Source organism: Dendronephthya gigantea, unplaced genomic scaffold, assembly GCF_004324835.1.
Source record: "Dendronephthya gigantea isolate DGI-Jeju-01 unplaced genomic scaffold, DenGig_1.0 000021F, whole genome shotgun sequence".
NCBI lineage: Eukaryota > Metazoa > Cnidaria > Anthozoa > Malacalcyonacea > Nephtheidae > Dendronephthya > Dendronephthya gigantea.
This window is the reverse complement of record NW_021163031.1, coordinates 2,574,878-2,599,256: the sequence shown is the minus strand read 5'-3', so window position 1 is coordinate 2,599,256 and position 24,379 is coordinate 2,574,878. Positions and strand designations below refer to the sequence as shown.

At 36.5% G+C, this 24,379-nt stretch overlaps 3 protein-coding genes across 3 annotated transcripts; all 3 read left to right on the top strand.

The window, feature by feature from the left end:
- Positions 1–9,577: 9,577 nt before the first annotated feature.
- On the top strand, positions 9,578–12,937 carry LOC114521882 (60S ribosomal protein L18a-like). Its single transcript, XM_028542456.1, has 5 exons — positions 9,578–9,624; positions 10,446–10,625; positions 11,082–11,211; positions 11,750–11,859; positions 12,806–12,937. Exons 1-5 carry the CDS (start codon positions 9,607–9,609, stop codon positions 12,896–12,898), a joined length of 531 nt encoding a protein of 176 aa, XP_028398257.1. The 5' UTR covers positions 9,578–9,606; the 3' UTR covers positions 12,899–12,937.
- A 286-nt stretch (positions 12,938–13,223) lies between these two features.
- LOC114521807 (synaptophysin-like) lies at positions 13,224–16,276 on the top strand. The gene is made up of 5 exons (XM_028542346.1): positions 13,224–13,372; positions 13,804–14,190; positions 15,047–15,235; positions 15,349–15,445; positions 15,742–16,276. Exons 1-5 carry the CDS (start codon positions 13,307–13,309, stop codon positions 15,756–15,758), a joined length of 756 nt encoding a protein of 251 aa, XP_028398147.1. The 5' UTR covers positions 13,224–13,306; the 3' UTR covers positions 15,759–16,276.
- A 2,207-nt stretch (positions 16,277–18,483) lies between these two features.
- On the top strand, positions 18,484–22,804 carry LOC114522002 (synaptophysin-like). Its single transcript, XM_028542595.1, has 4 exons — positions 18,484–18,680; positions 19,960–20,298; positions 20,833–20,994; positions 21,896–22,804. Exons 1-4 carry the CDS (start codon positions 18,615–18,617, stop codon positions 22,049–22,051), a joined length of 723 nt encoding a protein of 240 aa, XP_028398396.1. The 5' UTR covers positions 18,484–18,614; the 3' UTR covers positions 22,052–22,804.
- The last annotated feature ends 1,575 nt before the right edge of the window (positions 22,805–24,379 follow it).

The window sequence follows — 24,379 nt, the reverse complement described above, 5'->3', positions numbered from 1 at the left end:
AAGCACCCCCGTGCGCTGATGTTAAGTTTGGCTAACTCTGGCTTCAGTGTATAATACCTGCGTGGTTTGATTCATTGTCGCGAGGAATAGAATGGTCGCAGTAGGTTTGTCCACTTTCTCTACAAGTGCCGTCCCACACCTCGAAGTTATGTATTTGAAATTAAATCAAAGTTGGATTTTATATGCAATCAATTGGGAATAACAATTAAATGTGCTCTTGAAATGGCAATAAACATGCTGTGTTTCTTGTTGTGGAATGAAAATTTAGCTACAGAAGAGTTCATGCAGGCTGATTCATCGAGATTATGGTCCTGTATTACCATACTGCACTGGTATACCCAACAATGGTGGAGTCTTCGTTCAAACTATCTCATGGATCAGTATTAATGAATAAGCTAAATCCACAATTAGTAGAAAATCTTGAGTTGTTTTCAATGTCAGATATTTTGAAATATGAATTTGAAAACTCGCAGGGAAAGTCAGGGGATTTATCCAGACTTTTGATTGACAGTTCTCGGGCTGAAGGCACTAACGAGAACGCAGAGTTGACTGTCTGAATGTCTTTGTCGCTGTTTTACTGCTGTAAGGTTGATGAAGATGTTTGCTGTTTATGAATGATTTCTGGTATTGTACTATTGTTTAATTCATTGCCTCCTATATAATGCAGAGACTGGGGAGAGTATTCAGGGGTTAATTAAGGTGGTTTTTAGTCGATATAAATTTTTTTTCGAACCATATCCGTTCCATAATATGTTTAATAACAGTATTTTTTTGTATGTAAAACAAAAATTTGGAAAGCGTGCCAAAAAAAAAAATTTGGGGAAAAACACCCAAAAGAGATCATCCAGCCTATGCCACAATCTAACCTGGTTATACAACCGGCTGCAATATTCAGCATAGTTACAACTACGAAAGGTGCAAGGCGGTTGCTATAGGAAGAACTCCCCCCCATAACTCACATCTTAACGGCCGTCTAAGGGGGAGATGCACTACGGCCCCCAGACCATGATGTATGTGCACCTAACCGTTACGTCTCAGTGAGAAACAGAGTATGCATCGCCACAAGCGTAGCGCGTCATAGACGAATCAGCTACAGTGGCTAGCCCTGAGAGCGAGGATAAATTTAACGTATTTAAGCTTTTCCTGGTCTCGGGGGGCGGTCCCTAACAAGTATATGCACAGAAAAGACGACTAATAAGGCACACGCTTGGAAATGTCAAGATTTAAACGCCTAAACGTTTTTTAAGTATTTTTAGCGAGAAATTATAGTGTTTTATATTCTTTTAGAAATTTTAGTATTTTGAAACAATCCTTGTTGGTTTTTAACGTCAAAATAGTCATCGTTCTCGAAAGGAAAGTCGATATAAATGAGTGAACGGCTTAGTTTTATACTAAAATGTTTTGTTAATTTTGTGTTTTGTATAACCGCTTGATTCGCGCCGGTACACTTTGGGCCTAAATTGTATGTATTTATTTCACAAGTTTTTATTGTTTATCTTCGCTGATTCTGTTCTATTTTCGGGGAATATTTAAGTCTTATCTTTCTTCTTTATTTCTTTTACTAACTATCCATGATATGACGGTGTTGGTTTTGGTTGGATCCCTCCCTGGCCTGGCCTCCCCTCCCAGCCTCCCCTTTCAAAGGAAAAGTGCTGACTCAGTTGTTCCAATTCAAGATGGCGGACAAAGTGCAATTCCATCTTCCAACAGCGAGTGTCAGGAATTGAAGTTGTCGTTTTGTGGAATATTTGAGCAAGAACCGACTTCAAAGAGCAGGGAAACAGGGTCAACAGTAAACATCGATAGTAGATCTGTTCGATTGATCTTTAATCGGTTATGTTTGCGCTCTTTATATCTTCTTAAAAGAGATCTGAAAACTTAACACGAGTTCCCGTGTCAGATGGATCTGAGCGTGAAAGATCATAAAATCATCAAGACTGTTATCCAGTTTATTGTAGCATGGGTATTTGTCCCAGCCTTTTCGAAGGAGTAGGTGCAGCCTTTAAACAAAGAACTGGTTTCGGCGATGCTTGTGTGCTGAGCAAGAGATCAAGTGTCCACAAGGTTTGTATAAGTGTGTATATTAAACGGTCTTGGTTAATTGTCTTGACGAGCCTTCATTAAGCGGAGAGATGTTGAAAAGCACCCCCGTGCGCTGATGTTAAGTTTGGCTAACTCTGGCTTCAGTGTATAATACCTGCGTGGTTTGATTCATTGTCGCGAGGAATAGAATGGTCGCAGTAGGTTTGTCCACTTTCTCTACAAGTGCCGTCCCACACCTCGAAGTTATGTATTTGAAATTAAATCAAAGTTGGATTTTATATGCAATCAATTGGGAATAACAATTAAATGTGCTCTTGAAATGGCAATAAACATGCTGTGTTTCTTGTTGTGGAATGAAAATTTAGCTACAGAAGAGTTCATGCAGGCTGATTCATCGAGATTATGGTCTATCATTGGGATATTACCTGTATTACCATACTGCACTGGTATACCCAACAATGGTGGAGTCTTCGTTCAAACTATCTCATGGATCAGTATTAATGAATAAGCTAAATCCACAATTAGTAGAAAATCTTGAGTTGTTTTCAATGTCAGATATTTTGAAATATGAATTTGAAAACTCGCAGGGAAAGTCAGGGGATTTATCCAGACTTTTGATTGACAGTTTCGGGCTGAAGGCACTAACGAGAACGCAGAGTTGACTGTCTGAATGTCTTTGTCGCTGTTTTACTGCTGTAAGGTTGATGAAGATGTTTGCTGTTTATGAATGATTTCTGGTATTGTACTATTGTTTAATTCATTGCCTCCTATATAATGCAGAGACTGGGGAGAGTATTCAGGGGTTAATTAAGGTGGTTTTTAGTCGATATAAATTTTTTTTCGAACCATATCCGTTCCATAATATGTTTAATAACAGTATTTTTTTTATGTAAAACAAAAATTTGGAAAGCGTGCCAAAAAAAAAATTTGGGGAAAAACACCCAAAAGAGATCATCCAGCCTATGCCACAATCTAACCTGGTTATACAACCGGCTGCAATATTCAGCATAGTTACAACTACGAAAGGTGCAAGGCGGTTGCTATAGGAAGAACTCCCCCCATAACTCACATCTTAACGGCCGTCTAAGGGGGAGATGCACTACGGCCCCCAGACCATGATGTATGTGCACCTAACCGTTACGTCTCAGTGAGAAACAGAGTATGCATCGCCACAAGCGTAGCGCGTCATAGACGAATCAGCTACAGTGGCTAGCCCTGAGAGCGAGATAAATTTAACGTATTTAAGCTTTTCCTGGTCTCGGGGGGCGGTCCCTAACAAGTATATGCACAGAAAACGACTAATAAGGCACACGCTTGGAAATGTCAAGATTTAAACGCCTAAACGTTTTTTAAGTATTTTTAGCGAGAAATTTATAGTGTTTTTATATTCTTTTAGAAATTTTAGTATTTTGAAACAATCCTTGTTGGTTTTTAACGTCAAAATAGTCATCGTTCTCGAAAGGAAAGTCGATATAAATGAGTGAACGGCTTAGTTTTATACTAAAATGTTTTGTTAATTTTGTGTTTTGTATAACCGCTTGATTCGCGCCGGTACACTTTGGGCCTAAATTGTATGTATTTATTTCACAAGTTTTTATTGTTTATCTTCGCTGATTCTGTTCTATTTTCGGGGAATATTTAAGTCTTATCTTTCTTCTTTATTACTAACTATCCATGATATGACGGTGTTGGTTTTGGTTGGATCCCTCCCTGGCCTGGCCTCCCCTCCCAGCCTCCCCTTTCAAAGGAAAAGTGCTGACTCAGTTGTTCCAATTCAAGATGGCGGACAAAGTGCAATTCCATCTTCCAACAGCGAGTGTCAGGAATTGAAGTTGTCGTTTTGTGGAATATTTGAGCAAGAACCGACTTCAAAGAGCAGGGAAACAGGGTCAACAGTAAACATCGATAGTAGATCTGTTCGATTGATCTTTAATCGGTTATGTTTGCGCTCTTTATATCTTCTTAAAAGAGATCTGAAAACTTAACACGAGTTCCCGTGTCAGATGGATCTGAGCGTGAAAGATCATAAAATCATCAAGACTGTTATCCAGTTTATTGTAGCATGGGTATTTGTCCCAGCCTTTTCGAAGGAGTAGGTGCAGCCTTTAAACAAAGAACTGGTTTCGGTGATGCTTGTGTGCTGAGCAAGAGATCAAGTGTCCACAATGTTTGTATAAGTGTGTATATTAAACGGTCTTGGTTAATTGTCTTGACGAGCCTTCATTAAGCGGAGAGATGTTGAAAAGCACCCCCGTGCGCTGATGTTAAGTTTGGCTAACTCTGGCTTCAGTGTATAATACCTGCGTGTTTTGATTTATTGTGGCGAGGAATAGAATGGTCGCAGTAGGTTTGTCCACTTTCTCTACAAGTGCCGTCCCACACCTCGAAGTTTTTATTTCACAAGTTTTTAAATCGAAGTAAAGCTTCAGACATGCACTTAGCCGTTAAAGCCACAACCAATTTTGATGATTTGTTAGCTTTGAATCTATGTTTCTTTGGCGAGCTTTAGAAGCGGAGGAGCGTTTGAGATCATGTCAGGAATTGAAGTTGTCGTTTTGTGGTATACTCATTGACAAGAACCGACTTCAAAGAGCAGGGAAACAGGGTCAACAGTAAACATTGATAGTAGATCTGTACGATTGATCTTTAATCGGTTATGTTTGCGCTCTTTTAATATATCTTCTTAAATTAATATAGCTAAACACGAGTTGCCGTAATGGATCTGAGCGTGAAAGATCAACAAATCCTCAAGACTGTTATCCAGTTTATTGTAGCCTTGGGTATTTGTCCCAACCTTTTTGAAGGAGTAGGTGCAGTCTTTAAACAAATAACTGGTTTTGGTGATGCTTTGCGTGCTGAGCAAGACATCAAGCAGAGGCGGCGCCACGGGGAGGACTGGGGGGGACATGTCCCCCCCAGTCCACCTCCAAATCAATTTTCCAATTCGCTCATAACCGATGAGAAATATGGGGGGGGGGGGGCAATGTTGTGGTTTTATTTATATATTAGCAATATTTTATACGAAACAAGAGACACAAGGTTGTGGCATTTTTAATTATATACCTTAACGACCTCTTGAACTTTAGAGCTGCTTCAGGCGTTTTTTTGCACAAGATAAAGCAATGATTGATTGAATCGTATATTATCCAAATTTAATAAGTTATTTTGCAATTAAGCGTGTCGGAAATTGTTCTCCCGAAAGTGTTGATTTATGTAGGTCTCCTTGGCTAGCGCAACATATGCTTATTAGCTCGTCGGCACGCAAGTGAACAAGTTACGAAAGTATATAGAGAATAAATATGTTTGAAGGGAGAGATCCATCGAATGAAAACGTGTGTGAGGCAAATAGAGCCTTTATTCTTGAGTCTGGACCGGTGAGACCCGCCATAGACTTTCCACCATCGCCAATAGGGGGAAGAAACTTTAAGTTTCAGAAGAAATGGTACGAAGAATATTCTTGGCTAGAATATTCGGTCGCTAAAGACGCCGCGTTTTGTTTTTCTTGTAGATGTTTTGGCCAACTTGGTAAGAATATACTTATATATACATATTTATATATATTTGTGATATTAAAAAAAAGATTATTATGTTGATATATGTATACAGTATTAATACAGTATATAGTGTGATCCTCTCAATTATGCTATACGCGAATCACGCAAGTACCCGAATCACGCAACTGCGAATACTTAAGCACGATACTTATTTAAGCATGATATAACCAATTCTTACAGTCGGCAGTTCGGATGATGCGTTCACAAAGACTGGCTTCAGAAATTGGAAGAATGCTACCGGAGAAAAGGGAAAGCTAAGCAAACATGCTAACTCGCGGATGCATACGCTTTCAACAGAGCGCATTCATTCATTCAAATCAGCAACGCCAATCGACGTGCAATTGAACAGGGAAGCGGAAGCAGTAAGAGAAAGAAAGGAGCAGGAGAGAAAAGAAAACCGAGAAATCGTTGAAACGATTTTCGACGTTGTTCGACATTTGGCTAAACAGAATATGTCCTTCCGTGGTCATGACGAGTCGTATGATTCAAAAAACAAAGGCAATTTCCTTGAAGAGCTTCAATTTCTTTCCAAGTACCACGCCCCCTTGAGGAAATGGATGGATACGCATCCCGAGAATGTCTCGTATTTTTCCCATGTGAGTCAAAATGAGATGATCAGTATTCTTAGCAACCTCATTACTGAAGTCGTCTGTAATGAAGTCCGATCGGCAAAATATTTCTCCATCCAGTGTGATGAGGTTACCTCTCACAAAAAGGCCTTCATGTCCGTTATATTGCGATATGTAACGGATTTTAAGATAACTGAGAGGTGTATCAGGCTTGTGAGGGTGTCCAGCTTAAAGGGGCGTTCTTTAGCTGAGGTGATCGTAGACATTATGAAAGACCTCAGACTTTCATTAATAGATCTCATTGGTAAAGGCTTTGACGGTGCTGCAAATATGTCCGGCAAGGACGAGGGAGTGCAACGGCATTTGACGGAAGCTGGAGCTGATTTTCAATCTATTTTCATTGCTTTGCCCATAAGCTTAATCTTGTTCTTGAACAAAGTGTGGAAACGATTCCTTTAGTCAAAGAAATCTTTACGACAATCGGGGACATTTATCGCTATATGGAAGGGTCGCCTAAGAGTCACAAAAGATATGAAAACCATTTGAAAGCGAACGGCATTACCTCAGGCAAGACTGCTCTGCACTCATTTTCTGATACCAGATGGACTGCGCGCACTGATAACTTGGAAGTTGTGATGAATGTATATCCAGCACTTTTATCTATGTTCAAGGAAGAGTCTGAGCAGAACAACGACAGCGTTGCAACCGGATTACTTGTGCGTTTAATCCCCTTTCGATTTGTAGCTGCATGCCAAATCTTAGTGAAGTGCTTTTCTCTTAGCACACATGCCTCAGAATATTTGCAGAGAGAAGACATGGATCTAACATCAGGAGTTACTGCTATTCAGGATCTGAAAGCAACGATTGCATCTTTTCGCACTGATGAACAGTTCGACTTGTTTATAAAAGAAGCCAATTCATTTGCCGAAAATGGGGCAGCGAAGTCCTTGATGTTAGTTTTAGTGATGCAAGTCCAACAGCCTCGCAAACCAAACGCCGCCGAAGACTCCCCACCCACCTTGCTGATGGCCAATCCATTTTAGATATGTCTACTCTGCAAAACAACCGACCAGATGGCGAATCAGCGTTAGATTGTTTTAAAGAGAACTGTATTTTCCTTTCTTGGACAAGATACAAAGTGAGCTGAACAAACGCTTTTCTGAAACAGCGTGTGAAATGATTAGTCTTTCTGCAACCTTCCATCCACGAAACCTAACTGAAGAAAATGTCCCTAAAGTTGAGAAGATAGCTCAGTTCTATAAGCGTAGCAGTCATCGTGTTGGTCAACAATTCCTACTATTTTCAAAATCGAAGCAGTGTGATGATTGGAAGAATGCATACAAAAAACACAAGAACCAAGAAAGGAAAGAAAAGAGAAAGGCCTCAATGAAAATTCTCCAGTTACACCTTGGGTCTGTTTGCCCTCATTGCTCGATGTTTTCAGCGATGATGACCTACACCATCTTTATCCCGACTTGTTCGAAGTCATTAAGATCGTGGCTACCTTGCCAGTAACAGTGGCATCATGTGAGCGCACACATAGCAAAGTAAAAATTATAAACAATTATTTGCGAGCTGCCATGTCACCTGAGAGACTTGAGGATCTAGTCCAGATAAGCTGTGAACGAGATGTGGCAGCAAATATAGAACTCAGCAAATTAGTGGAAATATTTAAGCTGGCAAAGCCTCGAAAGCTTCCACTGTAGACATGGATACGACTATGCACTTAAACTCTGTTCTTTAAATTGTTTATGTAGATCATATCTTATTTACTTACATATAACGTGAATTCAATACAGTTTTAAACGTTTTGTGAAAGTTTTAACTCATTCTTGACTCTTTGTAGAAAGCTGGTCATCTTATTTTTAGGCTTAAGTGGCATAGGTTTTCAGAAAAAAAGACTTCCCAAAACGCAGGAAAACGCATTTAAGAGACTCTAGATTTCAAAATTTTCCGGGGGAGCATGCCCCCGGACCCCCCTAGTTTTCTCCCGCCTTCGGCGGTCGAAAAGTCCCCCCCACGCTTGGGCGGCTGGCGCCGCCCCTGACATCAAGTGTCCAAAATGTTTGTATAAGTATGTAATGGGCTCGGTTAATTGTCTCGATGAGCCTTCATTGAGCGGGGAGATGTTGAAAATGACCCCCTGTGCTGATGTTAAGTTTAGCTATAACTCTGGGTTGAGCTTATGTTACCTGCGTGGTTCGATTCATTGTGGCGAGGAGTCGAATGGTCGCAGTAGGTTTGTCCACTATCTCTACGTGTGCCGTCCTAAACTTCGAAGTTATGTATTTGAAATTAAATCAAAGTTTGGATTTTGTATGCAATCAATTGGAAATAACATCGAATGTGCTCTTAAAATGGCCATAAACATGCCGTGTTTCTTGTTGTGGAATGAAAATTTAGCTACAGAAGAATTCAGGGTGATTCATTGGGATTATATGGTCTACCATTGGGATACAACCTGGATTACCATATTGCACTGGTATACCCAACATTGGTGAAGTCTTCGTTCATGATCTCTGGTATTGTTTAATTCAGAGACTCAGCCATGCGGAGACTGGGGAGAGTATTTAAGGGTTAATTAAGGTGGTTTTTTTGTCGACACAATTTTTTTTTCGAATCATATCCGTTCCATATATGTTTAATAACAGTGTTTTTTGTATGTAAAAGAAAAGCTTGGAAAGAAGAAAAAATTTTTGGAAACAACCTAAAAACACCAAAAAGAGATCATCCAGCTCTATGCCACAATCTAACTGGCGATATAACCAGCTGCGATATACCAGCAGAGATTACAACTGCGAAAGGTGCAAGGACAGTTGCTATAGGAAGAACTCCCCCCCATAACTCACATCTTAACGGCTGCCTAAGGGGGAGATGCACTACGGCCCCCAGACCATGATGTATGTGCACCTAACCGTTACGTCTCAGTGAGAAACAGAGTGGGCTGTATGCCACACGCCTAGCGCGTCATAGACGAATCAGCTACAGTGGCAAGCCTTGCGAGCGAAGATAAATTTAACGTATTTAAGCTTTCCTGGTCTCTGGGGGCAGTCCCAAACAAGTATATGCATAAAATATGCTGGTCGCAGTAGGTTTGTCCACTTTCTCTACAAGTGCCGTCCCAAACGTCGAAATTATGTATTTGAAATTAAATTTAAGTTGGATTTTATATGCGATCAATTGGGAATAACAATTGATGTGCTCTTAAAATGGCCATAAACAGGCCGTGTTATTTTTTTATCTTCCTTAATTCTTTTCTATTTTCGGGGAATATTAAAGTTTGTTCTTTCTTCTTTATTTCTTTTACTAACTATCCAAGCCACTGATCAAGCCGAGTTTTACTCTTTCGTCTCCCTAGGGGGGTATGGTTAGGCAGTGAGTGTATTACCTGGCATGCTTTGCGCGCTCAGTTCTCTTCTTTTCTGAATCCTCGTGTCACAATGAAAGCGAGTGGTCAGGTAGTAAAATTAGCTATTTTTCTCCCTTTTTTTCGGAATACTTTTGTAATCGATGCAAACTATAAAGATTGAACCCTTCTCCTACTGGTTGAAGCGTCTTCTAAATAGAAGTTTAGTATTTTCATAGGTTTTATTACCAAACAACGTTGAGCTATTTTCAAAATGGCGGGCATATAGACTTTTATTATTTAGCGAGTTGTCCTTAATTTCGCTTAACATTGAAAATTAGAAATATATGTTTTGGTGAAAAATTAAATTGTGGTTTCACGGTATTTTTTATATGATAAAATTAAAAATTGTGAATACGTCGTTACACAACATTGAATATTTCAACAGAGAGCGAGTATACATATATAAACCTCGCTTGTAAATTGTAATACCTCAGAAAGGGGTTGCTAATGCTAGTAGTGAGTTCACAAATTATCCTAAAATGATAAACTTACAAAGAAAACCTGACCAGTTTGGACATTGGCTTGTCTGGATATTTGAAGGCAATGATTGCTTCTTGTATTGAGGTGCATTATTAAACATTTAATAACCTAAGGGGGCTTTGGATAAATAGATTCCTCCAGCAACCCTATACTACATTCATATTGAAATTTAAAAGTTAGCTACTGGTTTATACAACAAGCCGCAGATATCCATGTGAACAAGAATACTGTATTATTTATCCAAATAATGTAAACATCAATAGTTCAACTTTTTGGACTTGATAAAATGCTATATCAAATCAAGAGCTTAAGCCTTTGTAAACCTGTATGCCCAAGAGATGTTTGCATCAATTCGACATTTTTCCAATAATTTTTCGTTCACTAATGTAGTTGAAACAGTACAAAGTTGTTGGGCGGCATCTCCCAACACCAAAGCTGCCAAACCCACCGGTTTATCGGATGAACATCTTTGCTCCTGATGAGGTGACAGCTAAGTCTCGGTTCTGGTATTTTATGGCAAAGCTGAAGAAAGTCAAAAAAAGTAATGGGGAGATTGTTGATATCAGTGAGGTATCAATTTTCAATTCCTTATTTTCATATTACAAATGCATCATAATAGTTTATTAAAGTTCCCCTTTTTCTTAAAAATCAAGTCTCTTTCATTTGAGAAGTTTTTGTACCATAGTTCACCATCAAAGATGTAATTGTCTTTAAAAGTCCTTGTGTTGTGCAAGTATAGGGCAGAGTTACATACCTAATGTGAATGGTATCAGCCTATTTAGAGTACTTGCCAAAGTAAATATGCAACATGTCTGCTTCTTATACCTTTCCAACTGGGTCTAAGTTATGTATTTGTTGCAAATATTTCTTCATTATTTGAAGTGTATATATGAGGGTAATTTAACATTGAATATTGGGTAATTATGAGAGTAATTTAATATGAGGGAAATTTAATAGAGATATTGAACTATTAAATATAAAAATAAATATTGAGTATAACATACATTATGATAATTTGTCTTCCAGAGGTTTGACAAGACCCCCTTAAAGATAAAGAACTTTGGCATATGGTTACGATATGACTCTCGAAGTGGCTCCCATAACATGTACCGTGAATATCGGGCCATGACTGTCACAGAGGCTGTAACATTGTGCTGTAAGTGCCACAAAATCTATACTGCAATATCTTGATTAATAATCACTAAATTCAATCATTGTTTATTCATGATCAATGGCAACAATGACCTTTGGAAACCAATTCACATAAACTGGTAATCATCAATTGGAATATTTTTCTCATTAATATTTTATTTAATATATGATAATACCAAATTTTAACTAATAGGATCATTAAAATGTATAAAAACTAGGACAGCAATCAATCACAATCAAAAGGTGGTATTACATCTTTGTGCATACTGTATGCACAACACTAAAAAGTAGCAGCCCAGATTACAGATCATTTATTTATTATTTAATATTTAAGATATATTTTAAGATATATTTAATAAGTTTAACTCACTTTTTGCAATCACATAACTTTCTTCAAATGAGGATCAATCAAACAAAATTGCCAACTGAAAAAGAAACTGTGCAACAATCCATTACACTACAATATTTCTTACATCAACTGAAGCCTTTTAATTGTGTTATTGCAAACAATCAGTGTAATAAACAAAGTGTACTTTTTGTAGATCGTGATATGGCTGCAAGGCATCGTGCTCGTGCCACTGTAATACAAATTTTGAAAGTTGAAGTTATCCCAGCATCAAAGTGTCGTAGACCTCACATGAAACAACTCTTTGTAAGTATATAATGATAGGCTGGAAACCCTGGTTTTAGAGTTGGATGCAAAGTTTAGATGTGTTGCTTATAGGATTTTTTTAAGTAAAGGGCAAAAGTGACATACCTATTTTAGTGGTGTCAGTCTATCTCAGAACATGCTACAATGAACATGTAATATGTCAGGCACTGGGACTTTTAGAGTTTTATAGTCCTAGTTACATATCAGTTGCAAATATTCCATCCCTCCCTTGGTGGCCAGTAGAAGCTAGCATTTTGGGGGAACAATTAAACAGAAAATAATCATTGGTGGTCCAAGTACTTTGAACATGTGATGGCAATATACCTTTATACATACAGTAATGCACAGTAAAATAATAAATTATTAGAGAGCAGTTGAACCTTCTGCACGGATCTAGTCTCATTTTGGAGAATGTTTTGTCCCAAGAATCCCATTCAATTTGGCCATGGTTTCTTAAAAGTGTCACAAGAGAACTGTTCATTATGCTTTTTATGTTTTGGATTCCTTTTGGGAAGTTGTGAAAATTGGAGCAGTATTACTTCAAGTCTGCATCATCATTTGGTTCATCTTAAACTCACTATTAATAAAGAACTCCCCTTGTATTTTTAGCCAGTATTGGCTTATGAAATGTTTGATCAAAAAACCTCTTCATTTCCCAAACATTGTATTTGGAAATTAGGTGATAGATTCCTTGAGTGAGTGAGTGAGTGAGTGAGTGAGTGAGTGAGTGAGTGAGTGAGTGAGTGAGTGAGTGAGTGAGTGAGAGACTTTATTTAAAGAGGGTAACACCTGACAGTATTTAAATACTGATAAACTAGTGGCACTCAAAGGCCTTACATAGGTTGCCAAGTGTCAACCAGCTAATCTAAGTTCTTGTTTCTGCATATCAACAATACGTATATCTATCTATTCACTCAATCCATTCTCATTACTTATTTTGTTTCAGAACTCAAAGATCCGTTTTCCCCTGCCTCATCGGATTGTGAAATCTCAGTTCAAATCGAAATTTGTTGCTAAACGACCAAATACATTCTACTAAATTGTGAAGTAGACATGAAATAAAATGTTATGAAAAACATTGTCTGTCAAGTTATTTCTTTTGCAGTAGGCAAATGTATGCGGACTATTCCAGTCTCTAACATTTTTATTTAACTAAACATTTCTTTCACGCTCCAGAAAATTTATTATAAAGGATTTTTTCTTTTACAATATAAAAGGTTACAAAAATAATTCGACCGACGATACTTAATTTATTGATTTTATTATGGAATGTAATAAATAGATTATGTGGAATAATGCCTGGCGTGGTCCTGGGACCAAATTTATAAACGTACAAATTTAGATTTATTCAGGATTACGTTGGCATTTTCAATTTCGTTCTTTCGCAAATAACATTTCACAATTGTGAAACTACGTTATATCCTATTGGGAATTCGTTCAAGAAATAATGAACCGAAACGTAAATTGCGCAGTCTTTAAAGAGCCAAGAGCATTTATAAAGATTCTGGAAATAGTAAGTTTAAAAGCAAAACTTGTGCATAATTTTCTGCCGCTAGTGTATACATATCGCAAACAATTGTATTCATATTTTTGGTTGTGGAAGTGAGTTTTGATATATATGTGTGGTTTGGGCATACAGTAACATAATATTTTGCAATTTTTACATATAGCAAGATTTCACATTTCTGCAATGTCCAGTGTCTCAGAAAATTTCCTTAGAAAAATTTAAATACAACTTAATCTATATTGTATAAAGCAAAGCTACGTTTGACAATTATGTTGGGCTACTTTGCAATCGATTGTCACGTTTTTTCCTGTCACTGTGTATAATAATAAACATAAAAAAACTTTTTGATCATCAAAACAATTTGCACTTTTACGAGTTTCTCACCCTAATTATTTTTATATCTCACCCTAATTATTTTTATATCTGTCATTTTTTAGGGTGTAGCCATTTTTGCATTTTCAACAACAGCTGGTTATTACAGCGAGTACATAGTCAATTCAAAACTTACCCCAGGTGGCAAGTGTGCTAACCAAACCTATAACGAAACATTATTCAAGGTTGAAGGGAAATTTCAATATCCCTTTGATGATGATATGATATATATCTCATATCTACATGTAATAAAAAATTGTACAGACTTTAACAAAGATAAAGTGCATTTGGATGTTGCAACCAAGCATAAGAGTGAAGCACAATTTTTTGTTTTCACTGGTGTGCTATCATTCTTATATTGCTTATTAGCATGTATCTATTATGCCGCGTTCGAAAATCATGCTGAAAACATGTACTCCACTGATGTTGGAAGGTGCTCCTGGGTTGTTGTGGTAAATGAATATATATAATTATTAATAATATATTATTTTATGTATATATAATCCTGATCAAGGTGCAATAGGTATAGGGTATTATATCCCTGTAGCCCATGCTTGTGATAGCCCAATTATTTGGCATTTAATTGCAGAACAAATTCAAATTAACAAATTCAAAAATATTATGGGAATTCCAATATCAAAAATTTCAATTTTTCTCATTGCTGGCAATTGGCAATGCTTTAGGTCTGGCAGGATTACAAGGATCAAAACTGATTTGGACCAATTGCATCAGCAAATTGATTCTAATAATACGTCATAATACTCTGGCATTGTGTCCCACCTACTTGCCTAAATGACTATACTATCATATATTAACATTCTAGAGCAGTATAATATACATTCCTGAATACTTTAGCTATATATGAAAATGCTTGAAAACATTTCCATGCCACCAGCACTGTGCTTGTGTCTGTACCAACAAGTCCAAGTGCAAGTCTTACACTTACATGTCTATATGAAAATTTGCAAGCTCAAGCCCCAAATCTAGATTAAGAAAACCATTTTCAGCATCCCCCCCAAAAAATATAATGTTTTAAACAGTAAATTGAAATATTTCCTGCTTCTCAAACATGCAGAAATGTGTAGGAAACCTGTAAACCCTCATTCTATATGACAATTCAAATATAGAAAATTTACATAAAACATGATTGTAAAGTGATCTAATTATTTTAGAACTTGACCTAATTTTTCAAGTTCAGAGTTGAACTCACAAATGTTGCTATGTGTATGTACAGTAGTTTTAAAAAATATGCCAACAGTTTCACATGCGGTATTTTTGCTTTTCATTCATTCTTCTAAATCTTAACAGGATTTCCTCGTCAGTGTGGTAATAACCATATTTTGGTTTGCTGGTTCTGTTGCTTGGGCTGCAGGCTTACCAGGACTCAAAGATGACACAGACCCCAAAACCTATACTGATCATTTTCCGCTGTGCAAGGGCTCTTTCACATGTACTACTGAAAGGGAACCCAACTATGCGACCTTAAAAGTGTCTGTTGTAAGTGTTTTTTTGTTTTGTGGTTTGGTAATTTTTTCTCTCCTATATTCAGGCATATGAAATAGCTAAAATCACATAAATTGTAACTGGTATATTCACACTTTCATTTACAGATTCTCGGTTTTCTAAATTTATTTGTTTGGTTGGGAAATCTCTGGTTTTTGTTCAAAGAAACTCCTTGGCATAACCCTCGACGAGACGAGTTTCACAGTAAGTAGAAAATGAATAATTACAACTGATTTGTGTAAAAATTATCACGCAGAAGAAGTCAGCACACCTATGCCAATGGTATCAGTTCTTATTTCGCAAGTTAGGTACCGCGTATTTTAACCGACGAGCAATGCATTATATACATGAGGTGTTTAATTTAATTGTTTTTCTACCGAGACTATACATAGAGCGTTTTCAATAGAAATTTACAACTGAAGTGGAAGTCATGTCCCCACCTTTTTCACAAACATTCTTCTCCCCAACTCTACCAACTTTCGTTAATTATATCCTTGCAGATGAGTCACTTCAGTGAAACATTTGGTCTGGTGGGATTTTCGTGCACAAGAAGGACAATATTATAGATATTTATAATATTATAAAAACTAGTTAGCATATTAAACGCTTGTTGTGATGTTTAGTGGAGCGTGCAATTCCATGCTCTTTTCAGTAATTTTTTTGTTGAGTCACCTTGTTTATTCATGTTCGATCTTATGATATCTGAATAATATTTGAAAACTCTAATCGCCTTTGTTATGAACACCGTTTTGGGATGCATATACCGTTAACTCCATTCAGTTTATAAACTAATGGCAACACGCCCTCGTCTTTTACAGGGCGAAGCGCCATCGTTAAACTGCAGATTAGGATAGCTAGAACACACTCCAGCTTTATGTAAAATTTCAGAATTGAAACTTGGTTGGTCTTAATAATTCTAATCCAATGGTTATGCAAATATAACATTTTACTGATTTTTGCATTCAATTATATCATCTTTATTTAAAACACGAAGTCCTTTTCACTAAAAATTGCTCTTCAATGGAGACATGTATCTATCTATATACCTAAATATTAAAAAAACGTTTATATCAAACTATGTAAAAAATATACTACATAATTTATACATGCAAAGAAAATTAATCTCGAATATTTTTGCAAAGAAAATTTTAGAGCTAAACTCGGCGAGAGATTTAGCTCTAGTAAGTTCGACGGGTAAGTTTTGCGTTGGATAGCGCCCTTATAGGAAAAGCTCTTTAGAACAAAAACTTTGTGATTAGAGCCTCTCAAGTTATGTTTATGCATCACTGAAATTGAAGTAAATTTCCTAGACAAGAAGCTAGGAACCATTTTATTAACTGGTTTGTATATCAAGAGGGTTGACTGAGGTAGTAATGGTTTTGGCCTTCGCAAGACTCACCTTGGAGACTTATATACTTATAGAGACTTATAATAGAAACATGATACTCCCACGTCAAACTCTCGTCCAGTCCCAAGCCTAAACACTTAAACACTAATTTCTGACTCGTTCGATTTTCGTTCCGGATTTAGCGACATTAGGCTCTTCTGGGATAATACTTAATTTCTGTCTGGACTCTGGATGCAATGAACATAGATTTTGCTTTAGTCGAATTCAAACTTAATATATTCAACTTTAAGCCAATTTTGGAGTGTTTTTAGATCATCATTTACAACAGAGATTAACCTGTCTGGATCACTGTCCGCAAAAGTCAAATTAGTATCATCAGCAAATAAAGGTCCACCTGACACCAGTTTATTTATATATAACAAGAAAAGTAGTGGACGTAGGATAGACCACCGAGGAACACCACATGTTACTACTTTGCAAGTATTAGACGGTATGCTATTGATAACTGTATTTGCGTAGGATCTGAAAGATAGTCTCTAAAAAGATCAATTGTATCAAAAGCCTTTTTCAAATCGATGAATAGAATAGCATTTATCAACCCACTGTCCATATTTGTGTACCATTTATCAGTGGCATCAAGCATAGCTAGCACTTCACTCGATGCAGGTAAATTCTAGAGGTTTAAGGGTCCTAATCTCGAGTGGAACTATACACACTTCAAATTCAAGCCAGAAATAGGTGAGGGTAGGAATATTCCCGGCATTAATACCATCATATACACATTAACCACGCTTGCTCTTGTCAGCTACCTCTGTAGGTAGCTCAGTGGCAAGAGCATTGCAGTGATTGCACCGGCATCGCAAAAGCGTAGGCTCGATTCCTGCCGGAAGACTTATAGTTGACTAATTTTTCCATCAACTGTTCCTGTCTTGAATTTGAAGTGTGTATAGTTCCACTCGATAGGAATCGTGTTTATAAATTGCTGTTACCCTGGCACACTTCCAGTCAACGGGGATTTTCCCTTTACGAATTACTAGGTTGATTATATGAGTAAGTGATACAATTGTAGTAAAATTAACTAGTTTTAGTAATCACTAATCAGACTGGAATGTTATCAAGACTACAAGCTTTAGAAATTGTTAATGTCTGAATTAATCCAAATATTTCGGTTAGACTAACTTCATGCAGTTAAAAAACCTTATTACACTGTGGAATGTTAAAGAAACCGTTCTGGTGGTTGGGATTTCCGCTGCTAACTTCAGGTCCAATTTCAGTAAAGTGTTGATTGAAAACATTACCAATAGCTACTGGAGTACTGGATCTATAATTTCAGTTCCATCTTGTGAAAGAAGGCTATTGATGAGATTCCAGATCGTTTGTATAAACTGCTTTCCGCTTTAGTCGATCTCTTTCTCATATTAACTTTTTGATTTTTACGGAAAGCCATGGGGCATGAGTTTTCCTGATTCTTTTTTGAGAGCATGCTTATCAGCAACGTCAAGAAACAGTCTTTTCCATATTTGCCAATCAGAAATAGGATCATCGATAGAAACTATCTTCAGCCATGGAATAGAATCAATATCATGCTTAAAATCATAGTCAAAATTTTTATAGCTGCGGGATTTAATACAGGTAGGTACAGATCTTCCATGTCAGCCTTCTTTTAGCCTCAATATATGCGATAATATTCACTGATATTTAACAATTATTCGCCAAAGGCGAGGTGATTATCGGGAAATATTCACCGAGACGAAGTCGAGGTGTTATGTATAATCTCTATGTCAGTGCTCTATGACGAGATGTCATCAATCTCTCGAAAGTCGAAACCAGAGCCCGACGATCAGAGGATCGCGGGCTCTGGTTTCGAGATTGGAATTTCATCAACTCGGAGACCGAAATTGGAATTTCATCAATCATCAAATGATGTCATCGAATGATCGAATGATCATTGTCATTGGGCATATTTACAGTAGCTGGCACATTTGAACGTTAAGGTTAAGCTAGCTATATTCAACTGCTACAAAAATGCCAGTTCATACTAACTTCAATCGTTTCAAAGAGCCTCGTGGGTTTATAAAGGTTATACAATTTGTAAGTGCTGTAATTTTTTTCGTAAGAGAGAAGATATGAATAATTTGACAAGCCATTTTTGGGCGCCATTTTTTGGACTTTGTTTAGACGTAGCGCAGTGAGCTGTAATTATGAAACAACTGACACGCCTATAATAAATATACTTTCTTTGAACTTTAGCATATAAATGAATATGGGCTGTGTTGTGTAGTGCATATAGCATCAAGATATGTTGGGCAGAGGCTGTTATATAAATCTTACACTTCTGATAGCATTCTCATTCTGGAGTATTCAAGAAAATTAAAATATGTAGGAATTCCAAGTGTAGAAAGTTTATAAAGAGATGAAAAATTCAAACAATGCGATCTTCCTGTCTCCTGATTTTGATAAATTTCTCCAGAATTTGTAAAATATTTAGAAAATATAAATTTAAGCATAATTAGGAATACATATATTTCAATATTTTGCAACCAGCTTGTGTGTTAATTTTGTGATGAGTCGAAGAGCCTTAAGTGATTTAATTAAGTCTTATGCACAGGCAGTCACATTTTTACAATGTGTTCAGTATCATAATATAGTTCAATGCAGTGCATGATTCGCCCAGAATCCAGTCCACATGGATCAATCTCCCTAATATATCCTGCTGGAACAGGAATGTCTGTTGGTGCATGTTGTTGAAGTCAAGAAGTGAACATGCTGTGTTGCACCCTGTGAACAGTATTGTTAACGGTATTGTTAACAGTATTGTTAATAATGTTGTTGAACCTAGTTGAACCATCAATACTGTTGCAACTTCAAAAACATTGTTAACAATACAGTTGATGGGGTGCAGCATAACATTGTTCAATGCTAATGGGACCACCTAATCAATTTTTGGCCATATATTTATTTCAATTTTTATGCCCTATAGGTGAATATATTATTAGGTATTTTTCAAGCGACAAAGGACCCGCCTTTAAGCGTAAAATGCTATGGGCTATGTAATATGCCTATTTAAGTGGATCAAATCTCTATTTAAGTCTTCGACAAAAGCTTTTAGTACGGTTGTTAATAATAGAAATATTGATAAAGTATTGCATTAACTATATTACGTACATATAATTTATCAAATTAGGGCTGTAACAACATCTGTATGGGCTATTATTATCATTGACTTTCTATGCATGCTAATCATAAACAGTTATGTGAATGAAATGATCATCAACATCTGATAAACTGTCTATATATAAATAGCAAAATTTTCACCTAAATTTTAGTGCATGTAGCCATTTACTTACTTGTACTATTTTCTTTCTTCTAGGTTATTGCCATACTTGCATTTTCAACAACAGCAGGCTATAATGGTGAAGGCACTGCAACCATTTCCGTGCATGGGACCAAATGTGAAGTGAAAGGAGAATTTAGCTATTCATTCGATAAGATTGATGTGTCTTACGCATGCGAAGGATCTACTAACACTACAAAGAAAGAAGAAGATCTTTCCTCAGTTTTAAAAAGTTCATCAGAATTTTTTGTCTTTGTTGGTGTTGTGACTTTTCTTTACTGTATTGTTGCAATGGTTTACTATGTATGCTTTGAGGATCCAGCCAAATATGGACCTGGTGGCACAGGAAGAGATATAATGTCATTTGCTACAGTGGTGAGTATTTTAATTATAAGAAGTCCATCACAATGCCTGTAAAGATGATATGATGTAAAGGTATTAAACATACTGGCACAAATTATTGTTCATTGCATGGTCTGGCACAAACACCCATCTTATGATTTTGATAAAATAAAGTAAACTTTGTCTGCAATTACATTTAAAATTTACTCTCAAATTATGGGCAATCAAACAACTATGAGGCATTTTCCTTTCTTTTATGGCAACTGAAGAGCAATAAACTGTGGAGTATTGTATGTAAATTTTTGGTCCAAAACTGTACACTTGACCAAAACACTACAATATCCTCTTTTTTTCTTCTCCCAGTCAACTAAGACCTTTCAAACACATCATTGCAAACAACCAAATGAACAATCAAATGGAATGCACAATTCTTGTTTTCACCTTTAAGGCATATAGTCCCAAATAAGGTATATTTAGGTTGACATGTACAAATAATATATGTAAATATAGTTATATGCTCCTTGAATCAATGTGTGGCTGGAAATGGTGTTTCTGTTTTCAATTTAGGATTTGGCTATTACCATAATCCTGACTTTGTTCTGGTTTTGTGGTTCGACTGCATGGGCTAGTGGTGTCCAAAAACTTAAAGATGAAACAGATATTGAGGACCAATGTGATGACTGTAAAGTTACAGACAAACCTAATTATGCTGGTTTAATAATATCTGTTGTAAGTCTTTAACGTATCTATATCAAATACCCAATCTTTAAACTTCACGCGTTTAAATGTAATGTATGCATGAACCATATTGGCTAACATTTATGAAACGTAATCCATATTTTAGGCAAGTAGAATTGAATTGTAGAAACACAATTTTAGTTGCGAAAAACGCCGTTGTTTTCCAACTCGCATCTTGCTTTAGTTTACTTTGTAACTCGCCTATTGAGTCTGTAGCCCCGTTTACACTACATTCGATTTACTGGCACGGCAGGGCTGAAATGAGTACTCGTGGTAGCCTGAACACTAATAAAATTGGGTACGGGTACCAATTTTAGCCGTGCCGTGCCGTGCCGATAAATTGACTGTAGTGTAAACGGGGATTGTAACTGCAATGTGTTTGATCTTTTTCTGGTATTTATCTCGTATGTTATTATATAGTAAGGGATTACACCTGTATTCAGGGCCAAAACTCGATGCGGTAATTAGGGGTTCCCTATTCGCCTTATATGCCCACCATATACTTTGTACGTATATGCGCCACAACTTTATCGTTTTAAATTTAGAACCACTTTCAATGTGATGGATTTCAAATTTTACTCTGGCAAGCTATATGCAAAGATGAATAACATCCTTCTTCAACACTTGCATGAAAAATTTTTCATTTTGACAATTTAGTAAGGAAATAAGCCATAACACGATATTATTCGTCAAAATATTGGTTGATCTTTAGAAATTAAATTTCAAAAGAACCAATCATGAAAACTGTTCACTATTGTTACAAAAAGCTAATCACTTGATCATATTATGTGGATACTCACTGAAAATTATAAATGGTGACGGTGGACTCACGCTCCCAGAGAAATAACATGAATTAGTTTCTGATTGCATCTGTTACATTGTTTCTTTATAGCTTTTTGGTTTCCTGTGCTTTTTCTTGTGGGGTGCAAATATTTGGTTTGTGTTCAAAGAAACGATCTGGCACAAAGAGCCTGAAGCTACCATTACAGCAGAAAAACCTCAGGTCGAAATTCCACGTCAAGAAGTACCAGGAGAAGCTGTGCCTTGAGGACCAAACTGTAGTTAGGGTCTCTAGTCTATTTCATTTACAATTAATAACCTACGTATACTTCAGGTCATCCTTTCTCTAGGAAGCAAGCAGGGCCCGTATTAACTTTTCTGTTAATCTATTTTATGTTATCCAGGCTGTGCACAGGCCAGTTTTCTGTGGTATTTTAAATGTTAGTTTGGGATGTTTTCATCTTGTCAGATAGTCCGTGAAAGTCTTGTTTTACGTGGTATTACGTCTGTGCACAGCTTTTTTGTGTGGGATTCCATCCAGATTTACTTCGCACAGACTGAACGACAGTAGGATATTTTCATTTAACACATGCACATATATACCGTACAGTTGCTTTAGTATAGATCAAGTCAGTAGGACCGTAACTTTACATAACTTCACTTAAAATTTAAGGCGGGGGGAGCAGAAATGTATAACTTATACATTATCTGCTGTAATCAAGGGGATGGCGTTAGAGACTGTTGTCAGTTGATCCGGCATTGAACTATAAGTAACGGTAAGGCCAAGGGAATAATTCCCTTCTGTGGTTGAACGTTTTTCCGAATATCTACCCATATGCATTTCTATATGGGAATGAAATTGTTACCAGATTAGTACAAGTCCCAAATAACTTGTCTGTGACAACATCTTTATGAAATTATGAAGTTACGATTCCCTATGGTACTAGTGAAGTATTTTTGCACGATTAATGCTTAAATTTGATTACTCACGAAATATAAGGTAAATATAAACTGATGATGTTACAAACGTGATAACTCACTGTTTTCAGTTGCACTTGCTCAGTTTTCCAATTTTTGCTGACTGGGCATAAATATCTCGCAAAACAAGCGCGTCGTCACCTTGTTGACGACGTACTTTTACCTGTGCTTTTACAGATTTCACGGCGTCGTAAATTTTCATTTGGATTCTGGTATTTTTTGTTGATATGGCTGAACTTGTACCTTCAACAAGCAAGAAGTAAGTAAATAATTATTCACTTATATGCATTCTGAAAAACTACTTGTTAATGTTAATTAGCGAGTCGCCGTCGCTGGCTACAACGGTAGTTCATACTTTTTGCCGTCGTAGCAGAATTGGAGGGGCGAGAGCTGTGTTTTTTCATCGAAAAGACTTTTAAAACGCAGGTAAATTTAAGAAATTATATAGTTATTTTTAGGCGATTAATCTATTAATTAAATGCAGCTCTTTTCTGTACTAATAGTCAAAATATGCAGACCTTGACAGGACTACTGACTACACCAACAACAAAAAAGCCCGAATCTGCAAATATTTTTTGTCTTTTCTTAATCACCATCATCCTGTATTGTTATAGTTTTGAAAAAGACATTGGGTATACCATATGGTAAAGATCATTTTAGAAGTAATATGGCACTATGAAATAAACGTTATGCAAAGGAGGGAAATCATGCAGAATTGCAAAGAAGTCACAGGATCAAGTGGAACAAACAAAGGTACAGGCTGTAAAGAAAGTCTGGGAAAGGAGAAGTGAGGAAGATGCAACAGGAAAGCGGGAAAAAAGACTAAAGGTAATGGAAGTGCCACAATTAAATATTTGAAAGACATGGATGATTAGATGTCAGAGTTAAAAAAACATTAAAATGGAGTATTGATGAAGCAAATATGAGGCAAGAACAGCTGATGTTGACAATGCAGCACCAGCAGTAGATGGAGACATTTCACGTAATGATACAGCAACAACAGCAACAATCTCAGCAAAATGAGATGATGAATTTTTTTGGTATGATGAACAATTAATTAATAACAATTATATTATTGTACCATAAATCCACCATTACAAAAGAACAAAGTTCTGGCTGTTGATGGTGTAATATATTACTATATGTTACATTTATTAATTGTTGAGCAGTTGCTCTTTTCCTAAATGTAAATATTTATTTTTTGTAATTTTATAATAATGGTATCTTAGAAACAGAATAGTCATATAAATTAAAATTTTTAGGGTACATTGCATACACATAATAAGAATAAAACTGCATTTTATAATGGTGACATAAATATAGTTTGCAAGATCTGAATGGCCCTAGCCCATATTATTGTCTTCTGCTAGACAACAAAATATTACAGCTTTTTTGGAATTATCATTACTAAGTCAAAGTAAACAGATGTTTGATTCCTGTATAAACATGTAAGAGCATTTCATAAAATAGCACATTCAATGTACATCTTGCCAACAGCAGACTGACCAATCTTCAAACTTTTTAAATATATATCTATTGAAAATATTTGGCAATATCCTCAAAGAACCATTCCACACTCATCCTAACAGCACTTAATGAGCTGTTACACTCTTGCAAT

Coding starts and splice junctions, on each gene's coding strand:
- LOC114521882 (XM_028542456.1), top strand. Junction 10,626..11,081: donor AGATTGTTGATATCAGTGAG/GTATCAATTTTC, acceptor TTTGTCTTCCAG/AGGTTTGACAAGACCCCCTT. Junction 11,860..12,805: donor CTCACATGAAACAACTCTTT/GTAAGTATATAA, acceptor ATTTTGTTTCAG/AACTCAAAGATCCGTTTTCC.
- LOC114521807 (XM_028542346.1), top strand. CDS start 13,307: ATGAACCGAAACGTAAATTGCGCAGTCTTTAAAGAGCCAAGAGCATTT. Junction 13,373..13,803: donor TTATAAAGATTCTGGAAATA/GTAAGTTTAAAA, acceptor GTCATTTTTTAG/GGTGTAGCCATTTTTGCATT. Junction 14,191..15,046: donor GGTGCTCCTGGGTTGTTGTG/GTAAATGAATAT, acceptor AAATCTTAACAG/GATTTCCTCGTCAGTGTGGT.
- LOC114522002 (XM_028542595.1), top strand. CDS start 18,615: ATGCCAGTTCATACTAACTTCAATCGTTTCAAAGAGCCTCGTGGGTTT. Junction 20,299..20,832: donor TAATGTCATTTGCTACAGTG/GTGAGTATTTTA, acceptor TTTTCAATTTAG/GATTTGGCTATTACCATAAT. Junction 20,995..21,895: donor CTGGTTTAATAATATCTGTT/GTAAGTCTTTAA, acceptor GTTTCTTTATAG/CTTTTTGGTTTCCTGTGCTT.